The sequence below is a fragment of the Nansenia antarctica genome, assembly GCF_963989245.1.
Source record: "Nansenia antarctica genome assembly, chromosome: 8".
Lineage (NCBI taxonomy): Eukaryota > Metazoa > Chordata > Actinopteri > Argentiniformes > Microstomatidae > Nansenia > Nansenia antarctica.
Window position 1 is genome coordinate 44569202 of NC_137678.1, and position 13978 is coordinate 44583179.

A 13978-nucleotide genomic window follows, 5' to 3' on the forward strand; every position below is an offset into this window, starting at 1 on the left:
CCTGGTTGTTTGTGTCTGTGTATTTGTGTGTATGTCTTTTTAACAGCCATAAGTCCAGTCCAGGGGATCCACCCCCCCCCCCCCGTGTCTATTACCAATCAACTCCAGCCAATCAACACCAGCCAATAATCACACCAACCAATCATCAGATGCCACACCCTACAAAAGACATTGAGAGAGAACCAGCAGCAGCTGTGTGATCCCATCACACAGTTCCCACCATTTTGTGTTGCCTTGCTGGTGGTGTAGTTTGTTAGTTGTGTTCTATGTTTAGTGATCTTGTTCAGTGATACTTTGGTAGAGATCCTTTTGGTTTGATTTGTTAGTTGTGATATGTGTTTAGTGAATTAAGTGATACCATGTTTGACACCTTTTTATTGTTATTGTTTATTTAACCATCCACGGGATGAGTTTATTGTTTATTTAAGTAGGAGGCATTTGTTAGTTCTAATTCTGTTTTATTTGTACCATTATGACTTTAATTAACCCTTGAGTAATAAATATCTTTACTTTACTCATAACACCTGTAATTTGTTACTTCTTATTCTCCCTAGCGAATGTAGAACGTAACAGACTGACACATGTGCACTAGACGATGCAAGGGGGCAGCAAGGGTTGCGAAACCATGAACAAACCGCCTGTAATAGCTGCTAAAACCTAAAAATGTTCGAAGTTCTGAGATGTGTTTTGGTGGGGCCCAGTTGGCAACTGCACTAATCTTATCTGGGTCTGTGGCCACCCCATCCTTGGAGATCACATGACCAAGATACTTCACCTCGCTGTCCTCCCTTTCACGGCACAGTGGGGAAATTGCTTTCACATCACTTCACGTCATAATGAGATCAATTATTTCATGGGGTGAATGTTTCTCAGCTCTGGCTGAGGCGAGTCTTCGTTGCAAAGTCGGCGCTGAGTTTACGCATCACATCTCCGTGGCTCTGACCTACCAGCTCCTGACACACAGCCCCAAAGTCTTTTTAGAAAAAACAACATCTCTTAGCAATTCAGGCTAATCTGAATTAGCATCAATCACATGGTTTTATGTGTTGGAAGTTCATCAACATGTATGATATACGTTTTTCTACCTGAATCAATTTGCTTTGACACAACAGTTGATTAAGTTCACAGCAAGAAAATTTACTTTTACATGCAAAAACACATTTTTGTGTAAAAACATACTTTCCACAGCACCAGCACCAACTTCTCCTTCCTGGGAATGGGGGAATGGGAGGGGCTTGAAAACATTTTGAATTTGAATTTTCTTTATTAGGATTAAACCCCTTGAGATGCACCATCTCGTTTTCGAGGGGGTCCTAACATAAATGACAAACATTTGATTACATTACAACAGAAGCAGACAGGTAACAGTACAGTTTACAATACAACACACAGACAATAGACAACAAACAACACGAAAACACACACAAATAAAAATAATGAAAAACATTTCAACCACAAAACAGCTAGTAAACAGAGGGAGATTGGATCTAGAATACAAAGAAAGAATGAATACACATTATGTGATACAAGAAATTTCATAAAGGAATCAAGTAACGTAAGTAACAGCTTCAATGAAAACAAGAACATTGCAACTCAAAGTGGGAGGATAGGGCGTTTTTAAACCTACCTAAAGATGAAATTGATCTAATGTCTGGAGGCAGGTTATTCCAGTCTACTGGGCCTTTGAACATAAAAGCTCTTTTCCCTACTGTTTTCTTTGCATGGGGGACAGAAAAGTAAAGCTGCGAGGAGTGCCTAAATTGATAATTTGAAATAAAAGGAACAAGATACTGTTTTAAATAATAAGGATAGTTTAAATAAATACATTTAAATAGACCACAAATGTGTTCCGTTGCCTAGATACAGGGGGTGTCTCACATTACCCGGTGTCCCACATTACCTCGCTCTCCCCTACCAGGGGCCTCCATAATGTTGTTTGCTTAGGGCCCCCAAAAGTCTAGGGGCTCCACTGTCTGAGTTTACGCATCACATCTCCGTGGCTCTGACCTACCAGCTCCTGACACACAGCCCCAAAGTTCTCTTTCTTTCTGTTCATATGTGGTTACTCACTCCAGTAGGATGAGGATGAGGATGATGGTGGTGGGGTTTTTGCGCTGCGCCCCGATTCTTACATGATCTTTGTTTAAACTGGTTTGCTGGTTGCTGGTCGCCGCAGCGCACCTAGCCGCCAATCAGACAATTGACAGTTATGAATAATAATAATAATCATTATCTAATTTATATCAATAAAAAAAAAATACATGTTCTAATCATATATAGATGACAGACCCACAGATATAGATAGAGGTGGGGGTCCATTCGAACACCAAGGTTGGTGAAGACGGATGACAGAGGGATAACCTGTCCAGAGAAAGTGATGCTTGTTATGGGGATGATTTAACCTATTTCATGGGGTGAATGTTTCTCAGCTCTGGCTGAGGCGAGTCTTCATTGCAAAGTCGGCGCTGAGTTTACGCATCACATCTCCGTGGCTCTGACCTACCAGCTCCTGACACACAGCCCCAAAGTTCTCTTTGACGAACAGACTTATGAATAATAATAATAATAATCATTATCTAATTTATATCAATAAAGTCTAGGGGCTCCACTGTCTCCGTGGCTCTGACCTACCAGCTCCTGACGCACAGCCCCAAAGTTCTCTTTGACGAACGTGGCGAAGGGGGTGGGAGCCCGGGGCGTGGAGGGGGTGAGCAGGACCAGCCGACCGCTGCAGAGGGAACAGACAAACCTCTCTGTGTCCAGAGACTTGGAGTGGCGCCCGATCGTGTTCTCGCAGCGCTTGCACTGGTACTTGAATTTGTAGTTGATGTCGTAGCTGTGGCAGCGGGTGACCATGGGCAGCTCTGGGTGGGCCAGCGTGGCCTTGCGTGCGTAGATCTTCCAGAAGGGTCCGTGGCCATCCCTCACTCCGTTTATCAGCCAGGTGGCAGCGTGGCACATCTCATGCACCAGTGTGTCCCGCAGCCGGTCTGCAGAGTCGCAGACCTTCACTGACAGGTCTATCCGGGCGTATCGGTTACCGTCAGCCGTTGGAAAGTGTTGGGGCGTTACAGAGGCCGAATGGCATTCTGTTAAATTCGAACATGCCAAAGGGTGTGCAAAATGCAGTCTTCATCTTGTCTTGTTCAGTCACTGGTACTTGATTATACCCACTCGCCAGGTCCATAGTGCTGAACCAGCGGGACCCAGACAAGGCATCCAATGACTCCTCAATGCGAGGTAAAGGAAAGGCATCCTTCCGTGTTCTGCTGTTCAGTTGGCGATAGTCTAGAATATAATGTTGAATATCCGTCTTTCCTGGGAGGATCTTTGACAATGTCGACTCGTTCTGAAACGTGTTATGACTGGTCAGACCTTTGTCTGTGGATGTAAACAGCTGGGTATTTTTAAAGGACCCATGACCGATTTAGAGGTGCCTGTCTTAATGAGGCTAAATCCATGTGTTGAATCATGTTGAACGATGCACACGTTTCCAAAAATCACGTGGTCTTTTCCGTCGACTTGACAACAACATCTTTAGATTTGTATTCGAACGATGAAAGACTATTACGCAAGTAAGGGAATCTATTATCAACAGGCAAAATATTAGACACCTACGCTAGATTTGACAGTGTCCTGGGGGCCTTCGTTTAGCGCCAGTTTTTGGATCCTCAGTGGTAGAAGCAATCCCAGAAACCAAAAGGAGGATCTGACCGGATCAAATAAGGTGAAATAAGGTGAAAAAGAAACATACTTATATGTTATAATATATGTTTTGGAAACGTTTACAATCCACTGCCGCAATACAAGATAACATTATCAGAGAGGTGCCGTCATGCAACTTTGGACATTCGATGGCTGGTCACCTCTCATCTATGGGGGGCGTTTCTGTCGTTTCTGTCGTTGTTGTTGATGCAGCTTAGCGAATGAGTCATCACTGAGCGAGGTGACATGAAATGCCTGCATTTTCTATTCTAGATCTTCTCTTCAATCAGGGTTTTGGTCCTCAAAGTCTAGGAAATGGTAGGTAAAGGTAAGGGACTGGGGATCATACCTGTCAACCCTCCCGTTTTTCCCGGGATTCTCCCGTATTTTACCTTTCTTTCCCACTGTGCTCCCGTTTAAATATTTCCCCGTAAATCTCCCGTATTTTTCACCTATAATATAATATAATTTAACACTTAATTGTTAGACGTTAGTGCATGCGCACAATCGTTATATATCCATGTCGGAGTCCATCTTGTTTCCTCTCGTTTCTTGGGCTGCGTTCGTAATCTTGCTCTGAGAGCACCGGAACGCACACTAGGTGTAACGTCATAAAGGGACCAAGTAATTTGATTGGACAAGAAGCATTCCATGAGTGGTGATCAGATTTCCAGAGCATATTTACGAACGTTATCGCCGTTTTGAAAAGATCGCTGGTAGCATTGCGCCGCTCTTTTCCCATTGACATCATGGTGTCAAGTAATGTATAAATAAATGTGCTGAATTGATATGCCATTTTGTGTTTTCATGTATATATATGCAGGGATGTTCAAAGTATTTGACTTTCAACTGATTCTGATCACCTGTAGTCACTTACTTAATCATAGGAACTAGTTAACCCAATTCTTGTTGCAAGCCCGGGGGCGTGCCCATGTAAGGGGTCTCCTAGTCTAAATGTAAGGGGTCTCCTAGTCTAAATGTAAGGGGTCTCCTAGTCTAAATGTAAGGGGTCTCCTAGTCTAAATGTAAGGGGTCTCCTAGTCTAAATGTAAGGGGTCTCCTTGTCTAAATGTAAGGGGTCTCCTTGTCTAAATGTAAGGGGTCTCCTAGTCTAAATGTAAGGGGTCTCCTTGTCTAAATGTAAGGGGTCTCCTTGTCTAAATGTAAGGGGTCTCCTAGTCTAAATGTAAGGGGTCTCCTTGTCTAAATGTAAGGGGTCTCCTTGTCTAAATGTAAGGGGTCTCCTTGTCTAAATGTAAGGGGTCTCCTAGTCTAAATGTAAGGGGTCTCCTAGTCTAAATGTAAGGGGTCTCCTAGTCTAAATGTAAGGGGTCTCCTTGTCTAAATGTAAGGGGTCTCCTTGTCTAAATGTAAGGGGTCTCCTAGTCTAAATGTAAGGGGTCTCCTAGTCTAAATGTAAGGGGTCTCCTAGTCTAAATGTAAGAGGTCTCCTAGTCTAAATGTAAGGGGTCTCCTTGTCTAAATGTAAGGGGAACATTGGTTGACTAAAGGAGTTATTGAATGTTGTTCTCAGGCCGCGTGGTCGGAGGTGGAGAACCTGAAGGCTCAGATGATGACGCTGTTCAAGGACCTGCAGCAGGCCCAGGGCAGACTGGACGAGGCAGAAACCATGAAGAAGAACCTGCAGGCCAGGTGAGAGAGAGTGAGTGAGTGAGAGAGAGTGAGAGAGAGAGAGAGAGAGAGAGTGAGAGAGAGTGTGAGCGAGTGTGAGAGAGAGTGAGAGAGAGAGAGAGAGAGAGAGAGATTCCTGCTCCTCCTCGAACAGAGCCCCCTGCACCGACGAGCGCAGCAGAGAGAGGGAGGGGGAGGGAGGGAGAGAGGGAGAGAGAGACCACACCCACCGGGACTGAAAACATGTGAACTATTCCCCCCCCCCCTCTCTCCCCCTCCCTCCCTCCCCCCCTCCCTCTCTTCCCTCCCTCTCCTCCCCTCTCTTCACCCCCCCGCCCTCCCTCTCCCCCTCCCTCTCTCTCTGTGTGCAGATGTAAGGATGTGGACCAGGAGGTGGTGACTCTGCGGGCCCAGCTGGTGGAGAAGCAGGCGGTGCAAAGTGAGAACGACCGGCTGAAGCTGCAGCTGGACAGCATGCAGAGCCAGAGTCAGCTGGAGCAGCGGAAGGCTGCGGAGGAGAGGTGGGAGACCTCCTGGGAGACCCCCCCCCCCCACACACACACACACATTTACTCAGTCCTTTACTCTCTGAAACCCTGCCGAGTATGTGTATGTGCACCCGTGTGCTGGGCAGGTGGTTGGTCGTTGGAAACCCCCTGCTTTGCCTTTTGCCTTTTTGAAATCTCCCATCTGCCCCCACCCCCAGCCCCCCTATCAGTTTCCATGGGTCAGTGGGGTTTTTATTTCTGTGTGCACACCACCCACCACCCTGAGGTCACCAGTGTCCCCCCCCCCTCCCCTACCCTCCCTCAGGAGTAACCTGTCCCAGCTGAAGGATGCCTACACCAAGCTGTTTGAGGACTACAACGAGCTGAAGGAGGAGAGGAAGAAGAGAGAGGTGACAGACAGTCAGGCGACCCTCTCGGTCACAGAGACATGTGACTGCGTTTACTTGCACACCATATTCCCATTAAGGTCAATATTCGGGGTTATTGGAATATTCTGAATAAGGTGTTTCCATGCGCTGTAGCAACTGGAATATTCCGTTTACATTAATTGGCATTTTCCCGTGGTTCGGGGGGGACAATAGTTGTTACTATAGTAACGTTAGTGTTGGTAGCTTGGTTGTGGTCGTTGAGCGGGCGTTATTGTGGGTCCGTTATTGTGTTCTCCTACTTGCGCTTTTTGAACCACAATTTAACTACAACACTCCTGCTGATCCACTTTGTCCTCGACATTGTAAGATAAGAGCGAGAAAAAATGGCGAACGAGTGTAGCTAGCTGTCCTTGGCAACAGCACAACCCAGGATTGCATGCTCGAGGATACAGGAATATGGTGTGCATGTAAACGCAGTCATTGAGCTTGTTTGATACTTGCGTGCTGTGGTCATGGTGGTGTGAGTCTGACCTTTGCCCCCTCTGTGCCCCCTCTGGTGCCCTCTTAGCTGCCCTCTGTGTCTAAGGAGGAGCTGGGGGACCTGCAGACACGGCTGGCCTCGGCGGAGCAGGCCCTGGCTGCTAAGCAACAGCAGATCGACGCCATGAAGCAGGAGATGTACCAGAAGGAGCAGGAGCTGGAGACCATCTCTGTGTTCCAGGCGCAGGTAATGGTGCTCTCCTGTAGATACAGCAGAAAGAGGCTGTGCTACTGTAACCTATGTTTGTTTCGTGTGGGGGTGTGTGGGTGCGTGTGTGTGTGTGTGTGGGAGGCGGGGTAGGGGGGGTGTCTGTCTCTGTCGGCCTCGGTCTCTGTCTCTTTCTGTCTGTCTGTCTCTGTGTCTGTCTTTGTCTGTGTCTGTCTCTGTGTCTGTCTCTGTCTTTCTGTCTGTGTCTTTCTGTCTCTTTCTGTCTGTCTCTGTGTCTTTCTGTCTCTGTGTCTTTCTGTCTATCTCTGTCTCTGTCTGTCTATGTCTGGCTCTGTCTGTCTCTGTGTCTTTCTGTCTGTCTCTGTGTCTTTCTGTCCGTCTCCGTGTCTTTCCGTCTCTGTCAACGTGTGTTATCGTGCTAACCCGTGTGTGTGTGTGTGTGACTGTGTGTCCAGGCGGAGGTGTACTCCTCTGACTTCTACGCCGAGAGAGCCGCCCGTGAGAAGATCCACGAGGAGAAGGAGCGCCTGGCCGCCCAGCTGGAGTTTGTGAAGAAGCAGAACAACCAGCTGCAGGACGAGATGGACTCACTGGGCAGGTATGTGTGGCGCTCACACGCGGTCACATACCGATCACTACGGGTCACACTCACAGTGTGAGTCAGGCACTTACAATGGAAGCCTGTCACTGGAAGAGTCCCAGTCATGTAGTGATAGTCATGACCCAGGCGAACGAGTTGCCAGATTGGTCTTTTTGGAACATTGGACTGTGACGAAATGTTTTATTGAGCTTGTTTTTGATGTTGTTTGTTTTCTCTCTCTAGGCAATCCCTGAATGAGATGCAGAGGAGACACCTGCCACAAGGAGGCAGTCCACACGGGGGCGCTGGTGCACACACCTTGCAGGGAGCCAGAGGTACAGTCCAGGGCTAACCACTTAGCAGTTCACTTCGCTTTTTACAATGACAAAAGAAACAGCCGAGGTTTTTTTTTATTTCATCATTTATTCAAATCAAATCAAGTTTTATTTGTATAGCGCATTTCTCACAAGATGTGACTCAATGCGCTTCACATGATGACAGAGGCAAAGGTAAAAAACCTGTACACTGTGCATCCAGGAAAATTCCCTCGCAGCCCTCTACTCATAGAGCGACTACTACCAGTTTGCCTACCAGCACACAGCAGCCCCCAAACCCCCCCCCCCCCGAGGGTCCCCAGCCGCCCCACACACCCGACCCGCCCCTCCACCAACACACCCAGCCCCGCACCAGGCTAGCCAAGCAGTTGCCCCAGCGACGGCACTTTTATTGTTCACATTTATTGTTCATGTTCAGACAGATATCACCTCAAGACAGGTACTCCTATTCACACTAATGCAGTTGTAGACAGGTCCCAGTGTGGTACTGGTTCCTCGGAGCTATATATGCAGGGATGTTCAAAGTATTTTACTTTCAACCAGGTATCTGATTCTGATCACCTGTAGTCACTTACTTAATCATATGTAGGAACTAGTTAACCCAATTCTTGTTGCACGCCCGGGGGTGTGCCCATGTAAGGGGTCTCCTAGTCTAAATGTAAGGGGTCTCCTAGTCTAAATGTAAGGGGTCTCCTTGTCTAAATGTAAGGGGTCTCCTTGTCTAAATGTAAGGGGTCTCCTAGTCTAAATGTAAGGGGTCTCCTAGTCTAAATGTAAGGGGTCTCCTAGTCTAAATGTAAGGGGTCTCCTAGTCTAAATGTCAGGGGTCTCCTAGTCTAAATGTAAGGGGTCTCCTTGTCTAAATGTAAGGGGTCTCCTAGTCTAAATGTAAGGGGTCTCCTAGTCTAAATGTAAGGGGTCTCCTAGTCTAAATGTAAGGGGTCTCCTAGTCTAAATGTAAGGGGTCTCTTTGTCTAAATGTAAGGGGTCTCCTTGTCTAAATGTAAGGGGTCTCCTTGTCTAAATGTAAGGGGTCTCCTAGTCTAAATGTAAGGGGTCTCCTTGTCTAAATGTAAGGGGTCTCCTTGTCTAAATATAAGGGGTCTCCTAGTCTAAATGTAAGGGGTCTCCTAGTCTAAATGTAAGGGGTCTCCTAGTCTAAATGTAAGGGGTCTCCTTGTCTAAATGTAAGGGGTCTCCTTGTCTAAATGTAAGGGGTCTCCTAGTCTAAATGTAAGGGGTCTCCTTGTCTAAATGTAAGGGGTCTCCTTGTCTAAATATAAGGGGTCTCCTAGTCTAAATGTAAGGGGTCTCCTAGTCTAAATGTAAGGGGTCTCCTAGTCTAAATGTAAGGGGTCTCCTTGTCTAAATGTAAGGGGTCTCCTTGTCTAAATGTAAGGGGTCTCCTTGTCTAAATGTAAGGGGTCTCCTTGTCTAAATGTAAGGGGTCTCCTTGTCTAAATGTAAGGGGTCTCCTTGTCTAAATGTAAGGGGTCTCCTTGTCTAAATGTAAGGGGTCTCCTTGTCTAAATGTAAGGGGTCTCCTAGTCTAAATGTAAGGGGTCTCCTTGTCTAAATGTAAGGGGTCTCCTTGTCTAAATGTAAGGGGTCTCCTAGTCTAAATGTAAGGGGTCTCCTAGTCTAAATGTAAGGGGTCTCCTAGTCTAAATGTAAGGGGTCTCCTAGTCTAAATGTAAGGGGTCTCCTTGTCTAAATGTAAGGGGTCTCCTTGTCTAAATGTAAGGGGTCTCCTTGTCTAAATGTAAGGGGTCTCCTTGTCTAAATGTAAGGGGTCTCCTAGTCTAAATGTAAGGGGTCTCCTTGTCTAAATGTAAGGGGTCTCCTTGTCTAAATGTAAGGGGTCTCCTAGTCTAAATGTAAGGGGTCTCCTAGTCTAAATGTAAGGGGTCTCCTAGTCTAAATGTAAGGGGTCTCCTTGTCTAAATGTAAGGGGTCTCCTTGTCTAAATGTAAGGGGTCTCCTTGTCTAAATGTAAGGGGTCTCCTTGTCTAAATGTAAGGGGTCTCCTTGTCTAAATGTAAGGGGTCTCCTAGTCTAAATGTAAGGGGTCTCCTTGTCTAAATGTAAGGGGTCTCCTTGTCTAAATGTAAGGGGTCTCCTAGTCTAAATGTAAGGGGTCTCCTAGTCTAAATGTAAGGGGTCTCCTAGTCTAAATGTAAGGGGTCTCCTTGTCTAAATGTAAGGGGTCTCCTAGTCTAAATGTAAGGGGTCTCCTAGTCTAAATGTAAGGGGTCTCCTTGTCTAAATGTAAGGGGTCTCCTAGTCTAAATGTAAGGGGTCTCCTTGTCTAAATGTAAGGGGTCTCCTTGTCTAAATGTAAGGGGTCTCCTAGTCTAAATGTAAGGGGTCTCCTAGTCTAAATGTAAGGGGTCTCCTTGTCTAAATGTAAGGGGTCTCCTTGTCTAAATGTAAGGGGTATGGTTTGTGTTTCCCTTATTTTCGGGAAAATATCCCTTATTTTCAAATCCCAATGTTGACAGGTATGCTGGGGATGCAAGAGTGGTTCGTGGTGTGGGTGGTTGGTAGAGGGAAAACTATATATTTGCCTCTCGTCAAAATAAGACCTTGTTGCATTAACTGTGTGTGTGTGTGGGTGTGTCCCTCCCTCCCTCCCTCCCTCCCTCCCTCCCTCCCTCCCTCCCTCCCGGGCATGGAATTCACCAGAGCTGCACAGGTTGCTTCTGGAATCTTCTTCCACTCCTCCATGACGACATCACGGAGCCCACGGATGTTGGACACCTTGCACTCCTCCACCTTCCTCTTGAGGATGCCCCACATGTGCTCAATTGGGTTTAGGTCTGGAGACATACTTGGCCAGTCCATCACCTTAACCTTCAGCTTCTTCAGCAAGGCCGTTGTCATCTTGGAGGTGTGTTTAGGGTCATTATCATGTTTGAAAACTGCCCTACGGCCCAGTTTCCGAAGAGAGGGGATCATGCTCTGCTGCAGGATGTCACAGTATATATTGGAATTCATGTGTCCCTCAATGAAATGCAGCTCCCCAGTGCCGGCAGCACTCATGCAGCCCCAGACCATGATGCTGCCACCACCATGCTTGACTGTAGGCAAAACACATTTGTCTTGGTACTCCTCACCAGGGTGCCGCCACACACGCCGGACACCATCTGAACCAAACAGGTTTATTTTGGTCTCATCAGACCACAGGACATGGTTCCAGTAACTCATGTTCTTGGATTCATTGTCTTCAGCAAACTGTTTGCGGGCTTTCTTATGCATCGGTTTCAGAAGAGGCTTCTGTCTGGGGCGACGGCCATACAAACCGATTTGATGCAGTGTGCGGCGTATGGTCTGGGCACTGACAGGCTGACATCCCACTTCTGCAACCTCTGCAGCAATGCTGGAAGCACTCGCACGTCTATTTTTGGAAACCAACCTCTGGATATGACGCTGAGCACGTGGACTCAACTTATTTGGTCGACCCTGGCGAGGCCTGTTCCGAGTGGAACCTGTCCTGGAAAACCGCTGTATGATCTTAGCCACTGTGCTGCAACTCATTTTCAGGGTGTTGGCAATCTTCTTATAGCCAAGGCCATCTTTGTGAAGCGCAATAATCCTTTTTTTCAGCCGCTCAGAGAGTTCCTTGCCATGAGGTGCCATGTTGTCCAGCATTCAGAGAGAATTGTGCCCAAAACACCAAATTTAACAGCCCTGCTTATCATTTACACCTGAATCCTTGTAACACTAACGAGTCACATGACACCAGGGCGGGAAAACAACATCATTGGGCACAATTAGGACATGTTCACTATGGGGTGTACTCACTTTTGTTGCCAGCTGTTTAGACATTAACAGCTGTGTACTGAGTAATTTTCAAAGGACAATAAATCTATACTGTTATTCAAGCAGCACACTGACTACTTTAAGTTATATCAAAGTTTCAGTAGGATAATGTTATCCCCTGAAAGGATATAACAGAATATTTGCAAAAATCTAAAGGGTGTACTCACTTTTGAGATATACTGTATATATCATTAATTTATTTATTTTTTAAGATTATTTTTTTTCTTCTGAGTGGGGCAGTCCCACTCATATTTTCCCTTTTTTTAATGGCAGACACAGTAGATATTATGACAGGAAGGATGGGTGAGAGAGAGAGAAGGGATGACATGCAGGATATGTCCCCGGCCGGATTCGAACCGGGGACCCTGCGGTTACATGGTCAGCGCTTAACCCACTACGCCACCTAAGCGCCCCTAATTTATTTATTTTTTAATAATTATTTATTTCATACAAATGTTTTTATTATCAAGTACATTAATAGTGTAATCTGGTACTCAGTCTCCTCATAGCCACAGTGCAAGCCAAACTGGTGCACTCTGTCATATAATATTTTGTGTGTGTGTGTGTGTCGCAGGGGTGCCCTCCACCGTACCTGCATTTATGCAGCGGCGCAGGGGCCATATGCCCCCCCCTCCTGCACCCAGAGACTCTGAGGAGGAGGAGGAGTGGACGCCGGCCCTGGAGAGACGCCCCCCAGGTAGAGCTGGAGGAGGAGGAGGAGGAGAGGAGAGTGTCAGAAGCAGCCTGTCCAACTCCCACACTTGTCATCCTGCTGGTGGGAGGAGGACAGGAGGAGAGGAGGAGAGAGGTGGTGTTCCAATGAAGCACATTGTGTTGCATTTGTGTATAACATGTGCTGATTGATTGATTGATTGATTGATTGATTGATTGTAGGGATGTGTAACATTTATAACGTCTCTGTGATTGGTTCCCCCAGCACCCCGGGGCTTCCACCCTCCAGTCGGGAGACCAGCAGGGAGACCAGCTGCGTGTCAGGGAGCCCCTCAGCCAGACTCACCTGCTGCACCGACACTACAGGTGAGCAGAGTGATTTATACAGCTCATCATGGTGGGGGTGGGGGGGGGGGTGAGATACAGGTGAGCAGAGTGATTCATACACCTCATCATGGTGGGGGGGGGGGGGAGTGAGATACAGGTGACTGTGAGATCTGGCTCATCATGTCTTCTGCCCCCACAGCCCCCCCCCTCTGGTCCTCAGGCCCCCCCCAGCGTGGAGGTGGGGTCTAGTGTGGTGAGGGAACCCCCGCAGCCATGCCTGGTGGAGGAAGCTACTGCAGAGGAGCTGGCCTTCCTCTGGGACGGCCTCCCTGCTCAGAGGCAGGCTGGAGAGACCCCCAGCACCAGTGGAGGGGGGACAGGGAGGGCCAAGCAGACTGGAGAGACCCCCAGCACCAGTGGAGGGGGGACAGGGAGGGCCAAGAAGACTGGAGAGACCCCCAGCACCAGTGGAGGGGGGACAGGGAGGGCCAAGCAGACTGGAGAGACCCCCAGCACCAGTAGAGGGGGGGCAGGGGGGTCCCAGCCGGACCCGACACCATCAACCTCGGGTAACAGATACTGTCAGTTTGTGATGCTGTGTTTTTATAGTGCCTTGGTGTCTGAGTGTTTGTGTCTCATCTGTTTATTAAAAAAAAAAAAATCGAACCGGCGATTTGAGTACACAGGTACAAGAAAATCTGCGAGTCTAATCATTCTTAAACTTTGTAATACCCTCATACCATTTTCATATCATTTAATAAACAGAGATTAATATATTCAATAAATGGTTTTTTTATATTAACATTTTCCTTATTTTTACTTCATAAAGGGGTTTGGACATCAACATTGCATGTCACGTCATTGGGCCAATTGCTTTTGGTCCCTTTAAAAGGAGGGGGCCACGTATTAAAGAGCTGTAATTTCTAAACCCTTCCTCCAATTTGGATGTGAATACCCTCAAATTAAAGAGGGTATTTGAGAGTCATATTCATTCTATAACTGTAACGTGAATATGTTTTGGTAAACAGCTAAAATAACAACAATTCTGTCAGTACAAATATATATGCACCTAACAGTAGCTTGGCCACTGTTTTCCAATTCTGGTAAAAAAAAAAAAATATATATAATGTTTTGATTAAATTCCGTCACTCTGTTTTAATATGTTGATCATCTGTGTTGGTAGGATTCCCTGCACTGTTAACTCTCCATCTGGGCAGTGAGATGGATGCTTCTGCTTATTCAGTGTCAGAGAGCCAGAGGACACACCTTGGGTCCCCTGATGCAGAGACAGAAGGACAGAACCACCAGAAGGACAGTCT

The 13978-nt window shown here is 46.9% G+C and overlaps 2 protein-coding genes across 2 annotated transcripts; one reads left to right on the forward strand and one right to left on the reverse strand.

Moving 5' to 3' along the window:
* Positions 1-869: 869 nt before the first annotated feature.
* Positions 870-3187, reverse strand: LOC308164252 (germ cell nuclear acidic protein-like; the record flags this gene model as incomplete). The annotated part of the gene is made up of 3 exons (XM_080538390.1): positions 870-953; positions 2638-3089; positions 3175-3187. The coding sequence occupies 3 exons, from the start codon at positions 3185-3187 to the stop codon at positions 870-872; spliced, it is 549 nt and encodes a 182-aa protein (XP_080394516.1).
* A 369-nt stretch (positions 3188-3556) lies between these two features.
* LOC308164253 (optineurin-like) lies at positions 3557-12702 on the forward strand (the record flags this gene model as incomplete). Its single annotated transcript, XM_080538391.1, has 9 exons — positions 3557-3575; positions 5217-5358; positions 5709-5858; positions 6151-6235; positions 6786-6941; positions 7379-7521; positions 7747-7838; positions 10340-10368; positions 12598-12702. The coding sequence occupies 9 exons, from the start codon at positions 3557-3559 to the stop codon at positions 12700-12702; spliced, it is 921 nt and encodes a 306-aa protein (XP_080394517.1).
* Between the last annotated feature and the right edge of the window lie 1276 nt (positions 12703-13978).